The sequence below is a fragment of the Chaetodon auriga genome, chromosome 20 (genome assembly GCF_051107435.1).
Source record: "Chaetodon auriga isolate fChaAug3 chromosome 20, fChaAug3.hap1, whole genome shotgun sequence".
Taxonomy (NCBI): Eukaryota; Metazoa; Chordata; class Actinopteri; order Chaetodontiformes; family Chaetodontidae; genus Chaetodon; species Chaetodon auriga.
The window spans coordinates 11641931-11660473 of record NC_135093.1 but is presented as its reverse complement, the minus strand read 5'-3'; the positions used below and the strand labels follow the sequence as shown (position 1 = coordinate 11660473).

General features: G+C 44.6%; 1 protein-coding gene across 2 annotated transcripts in view; it reads left to right on the top strand.

The window, feature by feature from the left end:
• Positions 1-17442, top strand: part of capn15 (calpain 15) — a 40079-nt gene extending 22637 nt beyond the window's left edge. For both annotated transcript variants that reach the window (XM_076759887.1, XM_076759885.1), the window contains exons 3-12: positions 1539-1747; positions 3648-3831; positions 5220-5443; positions 6105-6230; positions 7582-7734; positions 9858-10019; positions 10121-10356; positions 10496-10665; positions 12511-12689; positions 14019-17442. In XM_076759887.1, coding sequence (XP_076616002.1) covers positions 1539-1747; positions 3648-3831; positions 5220-5443; positions 6105-6230; positions 7582-7734; positions 9858-10019; positions 10121-10356; positions 10496-10665; positions 12511-12689; positions 14019-14196 — 1821 coding nt within the window. In that variant the 3' untranslated portion in view covers positions 14197-17442. The remainder of the gene's footprint in view (positions 1-1538; positions 1748-3647; positions 3832-5219; positions 5444-6104; positions 6231-7581; positions 7735-9857; positions 10020-10120; positions 10357-10495; positions 10666-12510; positions 12690-14018) is intronic.
• The last annotated feature ends 1101 nt before the right edge of the window (positions 17443-18543 follow it).

Here is an 18543-nt window from a genome sequence, read left to right as displayed (position 1 = left end):
TCCAGGACAGCATAGAGAGCAGGTCATGGTGGATGAATGGACCAAGCACAGGACATTGACCTATTGTCACTGTGGAACTTATGGGTTATATTGTATGGTGGTAAGCATCTTGACATACATCCATTAGAATGAACAGGCTTACAATTTACCCGCTTAGCTTCCAAAAAACGATGGTTGTGTCATATGTTAGATTACATTCCAGATTACATTGTGCTTGTGAAGACACTTGCTGTTACTTACATATGCATATATATTTTTTTTTAATGGGCATCTTCTGTATAAATACCTGCCTCATTAGAGAGTTATAGTAAGTGCCTTACAGCCAGGAGCCAGAGCTGAGCTCTACCAGGTGCAATTTGGACCTTGAAGGTAACCCTTGGTCACTGCTCAGAGTTGTGTGTCTGCCTAAACTTGTCTATGTACAGATGGTGAGTTACAATAGTTTGAAGTCCACAGTCTGTATGCATCCAGGGCCAAAGCTTTCCCCTCCACCTTTGTGATAAATCGACATCAGCCCCTAAGCCCACACAATAGAGGCCAGCACAAGGGTCATACGTAAGCCATTGAAGTACAAAATCTGTAAGCTACATGGAGACCTAAGAGGGTCGGGCCGGTGAGGCAGCGCTGAAGTGATTCTGTCTGGTAGCTAATGCTGCATCGAGGCTACAGAATTGGATTGTGGGGGATGGCAGCTAATCAATTCGCTTCACTGTTAGCCTCCAGTAGGGCGCCCACATTACATCCCTGCCTGTCTCACGACACAAGTGGCCAAGCCCACTTCTGACACCACAAATAGGAAACTGGAGAGGGTTGCTTGTGTGTCTGTTGGCCCTCTCGGGTGTGTACAGGAGAGTTTTAGATGGGCAGATAGCGTGACAGATTGGGTGTCTTGATCTGTTCATGTATCCTTGTTGTGCACGTCCTGCGTACAGTAGAACGGCGGCTACATTTCAGGGTGTTTAAGCCCAGTGCTTCATTTTAAATGCTCTGGTGCTCTGCGGGGAATCGGAAAGTGAAGCATTAGAAATGTTTGAATGTGATTTGCATATGTGTCGTGGATCTGGCTGGTACATTTCATCCCCTGCTGTGCACATGTGTGATGCCACACTCACTGTGGAAGTAATTCCTCCTGACACATGACTAAGTGCAGAAGGCAACAGTTTGTCCTTGTTCCTCGCAGAATCCGGGGCTCGTGTGGTGGCCTGTAGTGTCCTTAATCACCATCCACCTGGAAAATATGTGATATTAGAAATGCAGGGTAGAGATTATCAGTTAGTCCTCAAAGCTCCAAGTGTCCTTCAGGCTCGCATTAGCTGTTTGAAAAGCTTTATTTTTAAGTGGTCTCACCAACTCCTTTGGGCATGATTTAAAAATGGATTTTCAGTCTTTTTGATTAGATTTTTTTTCTCCTAACAATCAAAAGCACTGGTTTTGAATCTATTTTAAATGGAAGTCATTCAAACAATATTTGAGTAGGTTCTCTCGTCTTATCACTTTTCCTCCCCACCCTCCACTGTCTCCCTCTCGTCCCTGTTCAGAACGCTGTGAACTTTGTGGATGACAGCTTCCCCCCCGGACCTCGCTCCGTGGGCTTCCCCGAGGGGGACAGCGTCCAGCAGCGAATAAAAAAGTGGCTCCGTCCCCACGAGATCAACTGCAGCAACTTCAAAGACCGAGGCGTCAAGTGGTCTGTCTTCCGCACACCGCGGCCCTCTGACATCCTGCAAGGCCTGCTCGGGAACTGCTGGTGAGCTGTCGGAACCGAACCCAAGGACACGCAGGACACTCGTCAATCTAGATAGCTTGGAACAATGCAGAGGCAGGCCATTCATTTACAAAACGGCTGGAAAAACAAGCAAGAGGTCGTCCTGATTAATGCTTTGACCTAGGACAAACAAGAATAGCCAAAGATCCCCAAAGTAAAAGCACACTTTTCATTCTGTTCAGTCTCTGTGAAAGTTCAGAGTAATATAAAACAGACAACAGATAACATTTCATGTCTGTGTGGGTTTTGTCTGAGTCTGCTTTAGACGAACACTGCAGCCCGAAGCTAGCAGAGAGAGAGAGAGATGGAGACAGTGACAGAGAGGAGGTGCAACAGTAAGTAAAGAGCGAGAAACTGAAAAATTGGGAGGCAAAAAAAGGAAGAAATAAGGCAAGCATTAAATGAAAGAGGGAGCAGGGTGTAGTTGGACAGATGCACAGATACACCTGACAGGGAGATTATTCACAGGAATGTGAGTCTGGACTCATGCTTTATCTCTCTGCCCTTGTTCTGTGTGTCCTTTGGGGTGTGTATGTGTGTATGTGTTGCCATCCACCATCTTCCACCACACACACACACACACACACACACACACACACGCAAAACAAAGACCAGTCACTCGCAAAGTTGTCCCAATACAACTTTTCGCTTCATCACCAGCACACACAGCTTATCAAAAATAACCCTCCCCAGGGCTGAATCCTCTCACTCTCGACAGGATGTAACCTTAATTCATCTCTCGCTCTCTCACACACACACACACACACGCATACACGCTTGTCCTAATAAACCAGCAAACAACCCAGCTCCCTACAGCCAGCCAATGACAGCAGAAGAAAGCAGTGCCAGTCACCCTTGTCCTTGAGTATGGCTGCAGTGCAAGCTGACATTAGAGTCACATTATGACACGGCTAATTGGATTTTCATTTGATTTTTTTTTTGTAGCCGATTGGTTTTTTATCAGCGGCTGAATGGGCCGATCGGCCTCGCTCAGCTGCCACTTGAACAGATGGAATATAGCTTTGATAATACACATTTCCAACCTCACACTTAAAAGAGTTTCAGTCTTTAAACAGCTGCTGCACTAACACACATTGACGGCTGGACTGAAAGGGATAATGCTTTCATCTGTAGAGTAGTAATACCAGTGGAAAAAGTGGCTTGTCACTTTGGTAAATTTTAGTTGCGTTGTTAACGAAGGGGGTCAGTGTACTGTAAAATCAGTGAGTCAGCAGCACACAAAGTTCCAGAACTTCAATTCAGTTTGTAGCCATTTCATCAGCATTGTATGATCTCTTTCTACATTTCCAGATGAACTAATGTTCACTTTAAAATATATTCCTTTTAAGTTGGATCTGCGTGTCCCCAGCTGCGCTTCTCTTGCGCGAGCAATTAGCATTTTGTGATGTATTCGGATTTTTGATTAACTAACTTCTCTTGCAAACTAATTAGTGCAGGCATGCTAGTTTGTCTTTGCTGCAGGGTGAATTAACAGTAATGGGGAGGTAACCAGAAGGCATACATGACTCATCAAATGCCATTGATTTTCAATGAGGGCAAATTATGTGAACACCAGGTACCTCGCCAAAAAGGATGTTCTTATTTGCATGTTTACAGTCTCATGGCTGCTTGTCAGTCTGTTCAGTTTCTCTGATTGCGTCTATCAGCCAATATTCCTGATCCCTGCGTGCATTTTTGACTAACATGACAGCGGCGATCCACCTGTCCGTCACAATTAGCTGATCATTTATGTCTTTGCATCTCCATTCGTTTCACTGCTTAATTCAGATTGTCTTTGCGCCTTGTCTCCTTCACATCCTCTCACTCACCCATCTGTCCATCCTGATCATATTCTGATTCACTGAGTTTTATCCGTCCCCAGGTTCCTGAGTGCGCTGGCGGTGCTGGCGGAGCGTCCGGAGCTGGTGGAGAGGGTGATGATCACCAGGACCATCTGCCCGGAGGGGGCCTACCAGGTTCGGTTATGTAAAGACGGGACGTGGACGACGGTGCTGGTAGACGATATGCTGCCCTGCGACGACTACGGCTACCTCCTCTTCTCCCAGGTCAGGAAAGGAGGGAGGGAAGTAATGACTGAGAAAGTGGTTCAGTATGGAAAGCTGAGGTGGATTCATAGATATTCAGTGAACAGGATCCGCAGAAAAAATTTAATGGAAATTCACAGTATTCTGCTCATATAATGTTTGTTGTCTTCATAGAATTAAGAGAAGATAGAGAATGCAAGCAAAGGACAAAACAACATACTGATACATGCAGACCCTGCAGAATATTCACCCTCTGACATGGTGTGTGCTCATACCCCATTGTGACCCTTAAAGGGGATTTACAGCTGGAAAAACTTTGCATAAAGTTTTTTTGTGGCTGCAGAGGGACATGCACAAAGTCTGAAATTGCCTTAAGTGATGTCACTTGAGGAAGCACAGATAGCGGCAGAAGTTTGAAAATGAAAAAAAAAATCTGTTGGTGTGGAGTTAAAAAAAAATCTGTAGCCCACACGTCAACTTGAAGTTAGAGGCTCGAGGCTACATTTGCTGCTACAAGCATAACACACACAAAACTGCATCAATTCTGCTGGTGGTCTACTAGCATTGAGGATAATGTCAGGGTCAAATTTTGACAAAGACGAAGAGTGCATGGAATACGATGATACCTCTGGCTCAGCTCAAACAATTTGGATCCCTTTTTTTTACCTGTCCATCATGAGTTCGACAGGGTTAAAGAAGTGCAAGGCTGTGTTGGTGGAGTTCCCTTTTAAAAGCAGCAGCAAGGACATTTGACATACAGTATATTAGACATGTGCACTTTGTGATTTAGCAGGAAGCAGGTTGCTTCGTGCTTGCTCAGAGTAGTCATATTCGCCTCGTTGATGGAGTTTGAGCCTTACTTCAGTGTGATATTAACTTCTTAATAGGAGTTCAAGTTCATTCATTATCTAGATTTTTATCACAAGCATGCCGCAAAGGGACCCCGCAGAGGAGGAGTGTACCTCAAGGTCTAATTAATCAACAGGACAAATCAAGTATTGCATTATGCAACAAATAAACACAGGGAACAAATTCAGGCACTCAAGACGCTGCAGAGACATGCTGTAAAACCTGTCTCACCTTATCTGCACAATCTTGTTGAGACTCGCTGGCACCATCAACCTGAGAGTGTTAAAGAAGCAGAAGAAGAAACAGGTCAAAGTTATATCCGTTGCGAATGCCTTTACAAAATGATGAACAAACAGTAATGTGTACAGTGACGATAAGATAAGACAGAATAAATAGAACATTCCACCTTTTTATCAGGTTATCATGTTCAGAAACCTTTAAACATTTGAGTCACAGCCAACACCGTACAAATCAACATCCTGTCACAGATGTACCTCCGTCAGTGAGCTGTAGTCACGACATGACGAAATATTTCCTCCTTCTGTTTCCCATCATTCCAGGCCCAAAGGAAACAGCTATGGGTGGCGTTGATTGAGAAGGCCCTGGCCAAACTCCATGGCTCCTACTTCGCCCTGCAGGCAGGGCGCGCCATCGAGGGCCTGGCCACGCTGACGGGGGCTCCCTGTGACTCCCTAATGCTGCAGGTCAGCTCCACCAATCCTCGGGAGGAACCCATCGATACAGACCTCATCTGGGCCAAGATGCTCAGCTCCAAGGAGGCTGGGTAAGAGGGCGAGTGCAGGGGAACTACAAGAAACTTTACATAGAATAGATACTTGTACAGTACAGGGAACAGACATAATAATAAACAGTAAATATCTGAATATAAATCTGAATCAACATTCTGTAATCAAAACTACAAACATTAAGGTGTTACAAATCTGCCAAAGTGCTGCAGGCCAGTTTGCAGCATGCTGTATGACAGTACTGAAAGAGGTCTGGTAATCAGCACTTTGATATGTGAGCTCTCAAAGCAACATGACACAGCTAGCCGAACTCCAAAGGGGCCAAATCATCTGTGGCCAAACTGCAGGTCCATCTGTCATTAAACCTGTAGTATTATTCAATATATCAAAGGAGAACGGCCTGGAACATCATGACAACACTCTGCTTACAGACAAGCTGCATCAGCAAAGGAGCAGCAGTCATATTAGGACATGTGAGACGTTTAAACTACTGATATTTGCTTTTTGCCGTTTTCTGCCAAAACTTAGAGAAAAAGGATCTCTTTATTTCAAGGTTTTTCTGGTTAAATAAGGATTAAATCAGTAAAGAAACATTAGCTGTACCGACTTGTACTGACCTTTGCTTGTCTTTCTTCCAGAAAAACTGAAGGCCTTTATGTTTCCTGATGATGTTGTTGGTGTGCTGTCTCTGCCTGTTAGGTTTCTGATGGGTGCATCTTGTGGAGGAGGCAACATGAAGGTGGACGACGTCGTGTATGAGTCTCTGGGTCTGCGGCCTCGACATGCCTACTCTGTCCTGGATGTACGCGATGTCCAGGGTTACAGGTGTGAACCACAGTCATTACCTGCCTGTCTTTGCTCTTTGTTTCTTCCCATCCTGATCACTTCATGTTTCTCATTGTACATTCATCTATTTGCTTTAAAGCTCACCTTACATCTATTTTATCTTTGTAACAGTAACAGACTGTGTACATAACACCATGAGGTGAGAAGTTAACTAGGACTCCCACGGCGGATTCTGGCAAGAAACATCAAGTGACATAGCTTAAAATTCTATTATATGCACCGCTAACTGCGGACGGAACCCTAATGTTGTGAGAACTAACAATGCCGCTCAGATCAATTCACTTTTTAATGCTGGGGCAGTTTTGCATGGATTCAATAACTACGGCATCATATCGTGTTCGCAGCTGCATCGATGAAGGATTCAGAATTCACTCCAAGCTATGATTCGTGCTTCTGACAGGCTGCTTCTCTATAGCAACAGCGGCCAAGCCTAATGGGTATTGTAATATTTAGAGGCTCGCCATGCCAAAAGGATGGAGAAAACATGATTTCGTAGAAAAGTTTCAATTATTAAAACTGGCGGCCACATACACATATGAATCCTGTGTTTTTTTTCTCAAGTAACATTGAGGATACCCTTAAAAGACTGTTGTAGATTTCATAGTAGAAACCAATGACTCATCCGGCATGTCTCACTGGCACAGGCTTGAAAACTTTTGTTTACTCATCAGAAAAGCATCTTTGTAAAAGCAACTCTTTCCTTAGATTTAACGCCAGGTTTTATACACCATCGATATTAATGAAAATGCATCCCGCGTCCAGGTATTTCTTGCATGATTTATAGGCAAATGGGGTAGAGCCTCGATGCCCTGCACGTCAGTTCAGTTTGATCACTTTGATCATGATTGCATTGTGAGTCAACACAATGGAGGCTTCTTCCCTCCTACCTGTGAGAGGAAGCTGAGAGTAGCCGTAAATCCCAGATGTAATTTGTTCAAGAGCCTCACACAGCCACTTTAATTTACTGCCATAAAGCAATCGGAGTGGAAGATTGGGCCACGGCGCTTCATTTAAAATGGGTTGAAGTCTTCCTGCGAGGAGCTGGAGGAGATGAAAAGCAGCTTGGAAACAGTGATTCACCTGCCCTTTTCCTGGGGGGAGGGGGACTCTCCAATTTGGTTTTCCATCATACCCCTCAGTTTTTCACTGTAGGGAGGACACAGTAAAATGAAATGGGTTGTTAAAAAGTAGGCAGTCATCCATAAGAGGAGCAATATGAGTGTGCAGAGATGGGGATACTGCATTGACACTTTAACTGGATCCTGTTTTTGGCTCTCCCTTCCTGTTATCCATCTTCTTCCCCGCCTGTCGCTCTATGCCCATGCTTCAGGCTGTTGCGGCTGCGTAACCCGTGGGGTCGCTTCTCCTGGAACGGCAGCTGGTCGGACGAGTGGACGGACTGGCCGCAGCACCTGCGCCACGAGCTCATGGCTCATGGCAGCAGCGAGGGCGTCTTCTGGATGGAGTACACCGACTTCATAAAGTAAGAGCCAAGTTTACAGCGAAATCGTATTTCCTTTTTTTTTTAGTGGCAACTGTGTGTATCTGATCTACCTGAAACTATTGTTTGGTTTGTTCAACTTATTTTCACAAAGACAGATTTAACCACAATGTCATCACAAAACCTTTAGGTGATAACCCACAACTTCCTCTTTTGCAGATGTCGTGCCATAAAGTAACTCACTCTTTGAGACTGTCCGTTCCCAGTTGCCCTTTCTGCCAGGGCTGAGTGATCAATCAAATTTTATTTTCAATTATGATAATGGCTTCCAACAATTATGAAAGATAATAGATAGGTAGATAATAAAATGTAAGATAATCTAGATGAATCATTCTTGTGCTGCATTCAGTTTGGCAACAATTCTTTTTTAGAGCTGGGCAACGTTTCCATCTGCAACATCTTCCTCAGCATCTCAATTTTGAACAACATAATCAGGATTAGGATTTTTGCCATAATCAAGCAGCCCTACTCTCTCCCCCCTGCACTGTAATATTTAATCATCTTTGGTGAGAAGTCATTGCCATCACTTTTCAGCGTTGACTTCACAGTCAACACAATCACTGTGCCCATATGTTGGATGCACAGATTTTTGTCTGCTAATTAATGTGAGCCTAGCTGTGGCTGCTGACTCTACACTCACTCACTTCTCTTTTTTTAACACTTAGATTTATGACATTGCTGCCAGGCAACGATAAACATTTATGTGTGTGTGTTTTTTTCTATTTTTAGTGCTTTGTGTTTGTTGACAAATGCATCATACGCCAGTTCCCGCACCACAGTGTTATTATGGAATTGCCTTTTTATTGTGTTTGCTTTGGTTGGCATGCATTCTGCAGGCAGAGGCTTAGACTTGCCATGGCTCTTAGTGTGTTTTGTCATATTACATTAATCCTGTCATTCAATCACACACAGAATCAAGTCCTGTACCGACTGCCTGTAACAGTTTCATTGAAAACAAAACTGAAAGTAATGTGAAACATAATAGGGAGCGGTTGCCCCAATTACAGACTGAACCACAATGTTAGAAATGGCAAAATGAAACTGAACTGAATTATAGCCCTAAAATCTATCAAGAGTGAAAAATCGAATAAAGTTTCAAGAGAATTCACGTGGCTTTCAACAGAAATATTTCTCTCAGTGTTTGTATTTTGTGCCAATAACCTGATGTTGCACTCAGAGAAGTGAGGTCACGGACAAGACTGCGCTCGCCTCGAAAAGCTTTTTTCTCCTGATCAATGGACGACGTCACAAAGTCCACAAGGACAGGAGGTTCATCTGAAGATGAATTGCACGTTTGTGTGTGTGCGTTTGTGTTTGTGTGTGGGTCTGTTATTCATGCACCTCGTGTCGAACAAAATAAGAGTTGCAATATGTCCAGAAGGATCAATGTGGCCATCATCTGAATGACTCAAACCTGAAAAATGTATTCAGCCCAGACAAGAATCCCATTTGTCTTCTGACTGTTCATTGTTTTCTCTGACAGACAAATAATCTCAGCGTTGTGCTATAGGACAAAGCTACAGCCGGTCTCTGCTTAGACTTGTCTTCCTGGAAAAAAATGACAGAAGTGTCAGCTTGTTGAACAAATGTCACGACACTTACATTGGCTCATATGCATCAAGTGAACTAATAGGACTGATTACTAATAACATTTCAGAGCTTCTTTGTTGAAGTGCAGAGATATTTATCCCCAGTGATCAAAACCTACTGTAAAAACTTTTTTCCCTCCTCTCTTCATCGCGTTTGTCAAGAAGACAAAAGTAAGATGTAAGACAGCAAGGTTAGGAAGTGATGAAACAATGAAAAACAGACTGAAAGTGAGGAAGAGAATGTCTCTCGGGGCCTCTGTCTTTGAAGGAGGAGGTCTGATATGTTAGCAAGGTAAATGGTGTTTGTACGGCAGCACCCCTCAGAGGCTATGCTAATGTTAAAGAGCTGCTTGTGATGCATACAAATAGACTTTGCTCACGATGACGAGGGAGCGCAGCTGGTCAAATTGTTGTGCATCAGAAGAACGGGTCCTTCTGCACATCTGGAAACATACGGACCTGATGTCAAATGTATACTAAAGAAGGCTCTGTCCTCTCATCCATCTCATCCAACAGGTACTTTGACTCAGTGGACATCTGCAAGATCCACTCCGACTGGCAGGAGGTGAGACTACAAGGTTGCTTCCCCAGCAAGGCGAGCGGGCCGGTCACTGTCACAGCCCTCACCGTGCTGGAGAGGACGGCGCTGGAGTTCGCTCTCTTCCAAGAGGGAAGCAGGTAAACAGTCTTCAGCCCCTCCTCTCCTCTCCTTAAGTTATTTTTCTTTCGTCCCGACCTTTCGTTTGGCGCTGACCCATTCATCACCTCTGCCTCTGCAGGCGTTCAGATACAGCCGACAGCCACCTGCTGGACCTGTGCATCATGGTGTTTCGTGCCTCCTTCGGCAGCGGCAACAAGCTGATTCTGGGCCGCTTGCTGGCCCACAGCAAGCGGGCGGTGAAGAAGTTCGTCGGCTGCGACGTGATGCTGGAGCCGGGGGAGTACGCTGTCGTCTGCTGCGCCTTCAACCACTGGCAGATGAATGTCAGCGGGACGGGAGGTCCACCCACGCCCAGTAGGTGTACGGACATAATGCGCACGACAGCACTTTAGGCTCTCTGCTTATGAATATTTACTCAACATCAACACAGCCAGTCAGTTGGCTTTAAACCTACAGTAACTTATTCTGAAATGCATCACTGTGCCCCTCCCAGTCTCGAGCCCCACCAGCGGAGCGGCACGACGGCCCAGCCAGGACTTCCCTGGCTACATCCTCGCTATCTACAGCTCCAGACAGGTGATGGTGGAGCAGGTGGAGGCAACCGCCACCACGCTGGCCGATGCCATCATCCTCCTCACGGAAAACAAAGGCGAAAGGCACGAGGTGAGGGACGCACATGAGAAAACACGCGTATCTGTCATTGTTTCCTTTTTGGTCGGGTTGAATGTAGCCTAATAATTTAAAGCAACAGCTCACCACATGCTTGACAAAGAAAACTTTACATTTGAGCAAGACAATATGCAAGAAATGTTACCGAGCAGTGCTAATGAAAGATGCTGACTCAAGAAATTCAGCAAAGCGCCTGAAGGACCAAACCATAACCACTACCTGCCTAACCGTTATCCTAACATTAAGCCAAGTCAAAAACGACTTAAGTTATAGGGACCTGAGTTTTCTCCCCATAAGGAGGGCGAGTCCACACAATATGACTGTGTAAAAAGATTTATGTCCCCACAACCTGCGTAATACACATCCACACACACACACTTTGTTCATCTTTGAGTATAATATATTTGCTTGTGAAGCCGGAAAACGCTTGCACCTCTGTAAGCCACTTTGAGATAACACTTCAGATTTCCTCTGCACAGTCCCCAATCCCATTCTGCCTTAACACATGCAAGTACGCGCACATTATCTCTCCTGCACACACACACACACACACACACAGGCACACAGGCACTCACACCCATGGAAACAAATTATTCTGGCGTTCCTGGACTGCACTTTCCTGAAAGTGCTGTCACATCGGCTCGTATTTGAGAGGATGACAGAGCTTTTTAAACACTTGAGATCATCTTAAGTCATTCAGCTCCCCAGGAATTCACCGCTCAAGGTAGATGGGCCAAGCACTGCGGAGTGCATGGCAGCCGCTGCACGAGCGGTAGTGTCTTTAACAATATGGTTAAAAAAAAAAAAAACTTTTTTTTGAGTGGGCTGGTAATAAATAATTTGAGCAGTCCAGAGTTTTGTATTATGAACACATACATGTGTTGCTGACAGATATTTCTTAGGCAGAGTAGCTTTAGTGGATGCTGTTACTGGGCCACTGGCCATGAAATGACGGCAGCTAAAGCAGTTTAGCAACACTTGTATCTGTCATCTCACCTCCAGACAGAGTTGTTACTGCGAATAAAGAATTCAGTTTCAAAAGCATTTTAACACTGTGTCGAAAAATATAAATGTAAAAAATATTGAGAAATACATCAGTGCTGATGTGTCCAACCCCAATTCCAAAAAATTTGGCACGCTGTGAAAAATGTAAGTAAGAATAGAATGCAATCATTTGCAAACAACCTGTGTTCCTGTGTTTCGGAATCAGGGTTGTAATCAGACAGCAGAGTATCTTTCAGCCGTATGAAACGCCAAAGTCCATTTTTGGTGTCAGTCCATCAAAAGACCAAGACTTCTCTTTTCATACTAGCAGAAAATGACCGGCCTGTCTGCAGAGAGTATCCTCGATAGACCAGAATGTGGTGTTGTATTAGGGGAAAACCTTCCTAGCCTTTGTCACTGCACCAGAAGGAGTAACACTCTCTACACCTAGATCAGCTTCGGGCATATAAGTGCATATATGAGGTTTGTTTAAGAATAGACATTGGAGAGAGAGCAGCAAAACCATACACCGTCTTATCTCTAACAATATGTGATCCATATACAGATTAGCAGTGATTCTACCTGCAGTCACTGAGGACTGCATCCTTGCTCCCACACCACAGCCTGTTTCCAGTAACTCCTTTCCCGTTCTTCAGCCTGCACCTGTTTCTGCAGCTCTGCTGTGGGGGTCTGTGAGCTCAGGGGAAAATGTGTGTCAAACTTGGTCCGATTTTGTTCCGGAGTATCACACCAGCAGTCACAAGACCAGACAAAAATGCATATTATTGTTGCAACAACAGTGTTCAAACAAGCGTTCGAAGGTGTCTTTTCTGCTTTGTTCGTGTGTGCTCTCAGGGCCGCGAGGGCATGACATGCTACTACCTGACCCACGGCTGGGCGGGGCTCATCGTGGTGGTGGAGAACCGCCACCCCAAATACTACCTCCACGTCTCATGTGACTGCACTGACAGCTTCAATGTGGTGTCCACGCGCGGCAGCCTCAAGACCATCGACAGCGTACCGCCTTTGCACAGGTACGCACGTGTGCCTCACTCCCTCTCTCTTCCTCACATCCTCACAACTCTGAACGTTTTTTCATTCTATCAAGCTATATTTTACCTCGGAAGAAATAACCTGAATAGATAACAAGTGAAGAGACTAAATGCTCCGGGAACATTTTGTACAGGCCCAGCAAACATTTCTAGGATTACATCTGTACCCACTGATATATATGCAGTGGTTCTCTAGCATTCTATATTCCTTAATAATCTACATTAGGCTGGCCTCAGCACAATTGTAGCTGCCTTTATTTTGTGTAGGTCCCCATTTTCTCTCTTCACATCAAAGCCGAAGCTTTAAATACCTGAAAATTATTGTAGGTCCAGACACAGCTGTGAAATCCAGCACAGTGGAGCTGTTCACACACCACTGTGTTTCTCTCAATTTAGGTTCTTAGGACATCGACTCTGTGAATGTTTCAGTCGTACAGACACTTTACAGCACACATTAATGTAAAATTACAGCCTCATCCTCTTTAAGTTATCTCCCACATAATGGTGAGCTGTAAAATGTGACCATGCATGAGGACCAGGTCATTTTGTTTCATCTAACAAGAACATTATGTCAGTTCACTCAGGATCACACTCTTATTTTCTGATGTTCTCCCTCACTTGCTGTTCTGCGGTCAAAGCATTTAGCAGCTGGGTAATCATATTCAGGGCAAGATCTAATTCTCACTATTGTGCACTGCGATATCCTCAAGATGATGGAAGCAAACGTCGTCAAGTTTTTGTTTCTTTTTTCTAATTTCCTGTCAGATTTCCTCATCTTGTTCTCAGAATAAACCGAATCTGAAAAACAAGTTGCTCCACAGTGCTGATTAGTCAACTTGTGTTCCTCCAATCCTAACTTTGCTGACCAGCGAATAAACGCTTCCAAGATCAGCGGCATACCTGGGGACTGTCTGGAAAAATACATGTATTGTAAAAACAAAGAAATAAAACAGTTACACCAAAAAGATTAAAAAAAGACTAATTCACATTTATTTTGAATAATTGGATGGCAGAGTGGGGCAAAACTATTGCAGTGTCCAAATATTAATTACACTGGGAAGGACCATGCTTTTTATACAATGAAAAATAAGATTCGTCCCCCCTCCTCACTCCAGTAATTATCATACAATCCCTTCCTTCAAGACGCCATACACAGTGCACGAAAGAAAAATACCATATTTGTATTCAGACTGCTCAGCGAGTGTTTGATCTGCCTGAACTGAAGCTGGAGAAGCCGAAAACTGGAGTCGTCTCTCAGCTTCTCCATTTTTTATTTATTTTTTTTTCAATGTGCTTTGTCTCCCCCTGCAGGCAGGTGCTGGTGGTGCTTTCACAGCTGGAAGGAAACGCCGGCTTCTCCATCACCCACCGCCTGGCTCACCGCAAGGCAGCCCAGGCGTCCCTGGGAGACTGGACCCCCACCAAGGCCACCCACAGCCCCCAGCTCACTCCGGACATTGACGGCCTGCACCGGCCCAGGCCGCTATGACCACCGCCCACGATCTCACACTCACACAGACTATAGTCCAACAAACTGTCAGACCACTGGAAAACCAGGCGAGGGAGGGCGAGTGGTGTGTGCAGCCCTGAAACACAGAGATGCACATTCATGCGTCTTTTGTTGGATGAACACACACCTGAATGTAAAGCAGAAGCGGGCAGCGTTTACGTGCTGCCCTCTTAATGCTCCATATAAGTCTCCATCTGGCTCGCGCTCTTCCCCTTGCCAAGTGGATGTGCCATGTCAGGATGAAATGAGGGAAGTGGGTCACATGGAGTGACCGGGACTTACTCACAAAACAATTTTTTTTTTTACCCAGGCACCTGACAGGATCCAGTTCAGACTTTCTTTTTTTTTTTTTTTTTTTTGTACAAGCGCTGTATGTGGAACAGATGTCACCCATGAGTATTCGTGGAGACAACCCTGCTTTCAGAGAGCTTCGTAGGAGTCAGGGTGGAGTGCCGTAACTACTGAGCCATTTTCTGGCCCACAACCTATGAGCCAATCACCCGCAGCGATCGGACACTTAACCCTATGTCGTCCACGAGGACAGCAAACAAAGCAGGACACTTCGGGGGGAGTTGATCTCACTCATCCCTCAGTACGGTACTTAATGAGCCAAACCCAACTTCTAGTTCTACTCATAGTCATGTTTTGTTTTTTTTTTGAGAATATACTCATCGGTGTTGCTCGTTTTATACACGACCCTTGTTACCGTCTTGTCCATATTTGTGTTTTTGAGGTTGTAGGAAAAGCCATCATTCACACAGTACTGTTTGTCCCCGCTCTCCATCATCACCGCAGTGCTGTCTAGCGCTCTCTCTAGCTCAGGACCAAACCCATGATTTGTACAGGAAGCTGGAGTCAAGCGAAACCTCAAGCGGACGTGTGTGGCAGATGTGTGGCGCAGCTGGAACAGCCTCGTTCTGTATCTCTGTTGTTCGTCCCTCAACGCGCTTAACCAGCCAGGCTGCGCTGCGGAGAGTAATCGGGGAGTTTTACCTTGTGAAATACTGACACATAATAGAATTCCCACGCTCGTGCTTCAGTAGACTAACGTGCATTTTTCGCTTTTTCCCTACAGAGAAACAAACACTGTACCTCCCCCCCCCCCCTTTCTTTTATTTACTTTAATTCATTTTCACTCCGCCTCAGTTTGGGGTCTAAACGCTGGAGGCGAGTCATTACATGACCGGCTTTGTAGTTTTCCCCTCAGGCACGCTGGCTTTTGTCATCCAGTGCGGCAGTCAGTTTACATCTTTGCACATAAATTCACACTTTGGGAGCAACTCTGCTCTCTAGACGTTTATAGAGAGTGAATTAATGCTGCATCTTGCACTTTTGGATAGTGGCACCCCAAAATTTGTTTCTGATATGGTTTATCTTTGGTACTGAAGGTCAGTGAGTGTTTGTCTCTTTTTCACACATCAACAGATTGCCAGTGTTTTGATTTACGCTTTGGTGTGCTTGGGGAGTGCTCGAGGAGCTAGTGGCTGTTTGAACAGCGGGTTTGCCATAGGGGAGCTCTTAAGAGGAGCTGCCGAGTTTACTTTGGGAGGTCAGGGACCATTTTTGTTTGCTTGGGTGCAGTGTGAGCATCTGGGCCATTCTCCCGCAAGAATACACTGACAGCACATTAGCGACAGCACTGTGTCCTCGTGTAATAACAAATTAGCATTTTGTCAGAGTGCGTGCACACATAACAAGAGAGAGAAGGGGACCCCTGAGACACTTCGTGACACAGAAAATAGTTAAATTCCCGCAGTTATGGCTGCGTTGTTTCAAAGGCTGAGTTGCCTACAGCTGTTTTTTTTTACGTAGGTGCTCTTTCAGGGCGTCACCCGCTTCCAATCTCACCAGTGTCAAAGCCATTACTCCTGCTTCCCTGAGGATCTTTCAGTCCTCACCATGGCAACGTAGATGTTTCATGCGAGACAGGGGAGAGACTAATGCGGTACTATAGTAACAGAATAGAGTGGGAGACTTTTTTTTTGTCAAGTAAAGTTGATGTCTTACTCTTATGTGGTGAAATGGGGAAAAACTTGAAAGCTGTTGAGCAAAATCCTGAAAAAAACAAAGCTAATTTTTCACGTCAAGGCCAGAGTCTAATCATTGATGTTCCCACATGAGACGATTCAGTTCAGGACCTTGAGCTCAGACTTTGAGGTAAACAAGTCCTGAGAGGTGCATCATCTCGTGAGCGATGTCCTGTTCGTCGGCAGTGTCAGCATTGACGGTAAATGGCAGCACCGTGTGTCGATGCTTTGCAGTCTTACTCTGCACAAACCATGTCCGCCGGCGCCGGTGAGACTGCACTTCACGACACCGTCAGGACAGTTTGTAAGAAAGCCACTACAGCGGTGTCACGTTTCTCTGATGAAACGTGGAGCTGAGGTAACTGTACATATGTTTTCCAAAGAAACATAACGACCACTTTCAGAAGTCTGTCTGCCCTGCGTGAGTGTGTGCGTGCTCACAGCTAGCTGTGAACTTAGTGTCTAATTTATTTGTATAAGTGATTTGCAGGCCTGTTGTCTGATGAATATTGTTGAATACTGGACTGATGAATGACAGATAAAGGAATGTGATAATTTTATGGCTTTAGTTTGAGCCCAGAGGGATTAGCTTGACCAGAAATGAACCTGCACTGAAACACCTGCAATGACAAGGCACCTCAAAATTCAATGTCGTCTCTGGATCACTTTACATTTACATGAGGTTGATTTTTTTTTTTATATATATATATACTTTGTTTTGTTTATTTTTGTGTCATAATTGTCATTTTGGCTCGTGCTGGTGTCCTATGAACCTACTCCTCTTCTGTGAAGTCGTGGTGGTGACTCTTCTGTGTGTCATGAGCGCCCCCTGCTGTTGAAGAGGCTGCAGCCAGAGAACAGCTGGTCGTTCACAGACCAGCCAACTCAACGCCTTTTCTCTCCTTTGTCTGGTTTCCTCCTTGTAAATTGTACAGACTGCAATCTTAAGCCACACAAAATATTTAAAAAAAAAAATAAAAAATGAACTGACCCTTTTAAACTTGTAAAAAAAAAAATAAAGTATGATAGTAGAAATAAAAAAAATGAAACTTAATGCTGAAAAAAATGGAACTCTGAATGTGATATATATTTTATTGATCTTTTCTGGGGGGAATATGAGTATATGTGTACAAACATATGTATGTTTAATTTTCAATCTCAGGTTCCGATGGACCAAATAAATTTTTTTAAATTAAAAGCAGCATCTGTCGTCATTATGAGCGTCATGTTTTCCACGTGCAAACAGGCTTTGTTACCGCGCAGCCTGACACGCACACATAATTCCACACTGTCAGAGCAGAAATCAGTTTATGTATTTGTTTATTTATTTATTCTGTTCAGCCTGTTGTACTTTATGAATAACAAGAGGGAGTCAAACCTTTCAAGCTGAAAGTATTACATAACAGAGTGATGAATGGATAATGTATTTACATGTCAAAGATGTTTTTCACTTACACATGCTCTTGTTTACTGCTCTCTGATTGATTCCAGAAATCCACTTTCTGCCGCATTATCACTAATTGCTCTTTTCTCTTCATATCCGGGTCTATGAAGTGCCTCTCCTCACCTCTCAGCGCCCTCTCTCCAGCAGACGCGGCATGTTTTTTGCAGAATATATCTCTTGGTTATCTTGTGTTTGTGTGCATGTGTCCACTCCCTGTTTGAGTCTCCACCTCTTCTCCCCCCTACCTTCTCCCTTCACTCCACCCTTCTTTTTCTAAAAATGTACTTCTCTCCTTCCTTCTTTGGCCCCCATCTTCCTCTGAGGCGAACCTCCTCCCCAACCCATCCAACTCTCTCTCCCACTCATTAGTCCCCATCTAACCTCTGTGGCTCCCTGGTGGTAAATTTTACTGACCCTCGCAGAGACGCCGTGGAGCCTCCACAACGTGGTGACAGCATAAGGAGCTGTCAATCACTGTCTTCTTTCCTCTGCTGAGAACTCAAAAAAAGCCACTCTGCTTGTCTGGAACCAAAGGTATGACTGCTGAATTATCTGCTGTGTATCGGTGTTGTGAAATACCATCTTCTTCTTAGTTCCAGAGTGCGTGGCAGGGCAAGGTTAAAGTGTGATAATGCTATGGTCAGATAGTCAGTGCAAGGATTTTGCATGCTAAAAAACTTAACAGTGTCCCGGTCAGATGTGTGAGGAGAGACAAGGAGAAGACCTGCCCTCTCCTGGGAAATCTGTTCACTCCCAACCCCTCGCCTCCCTGGTGCTCTGTAGATACCAGGAACTAATTAGATATAGGCCTTTCAATTTTGTCTGAAGACGTGATAAGGCTAAATCACTCCCCAG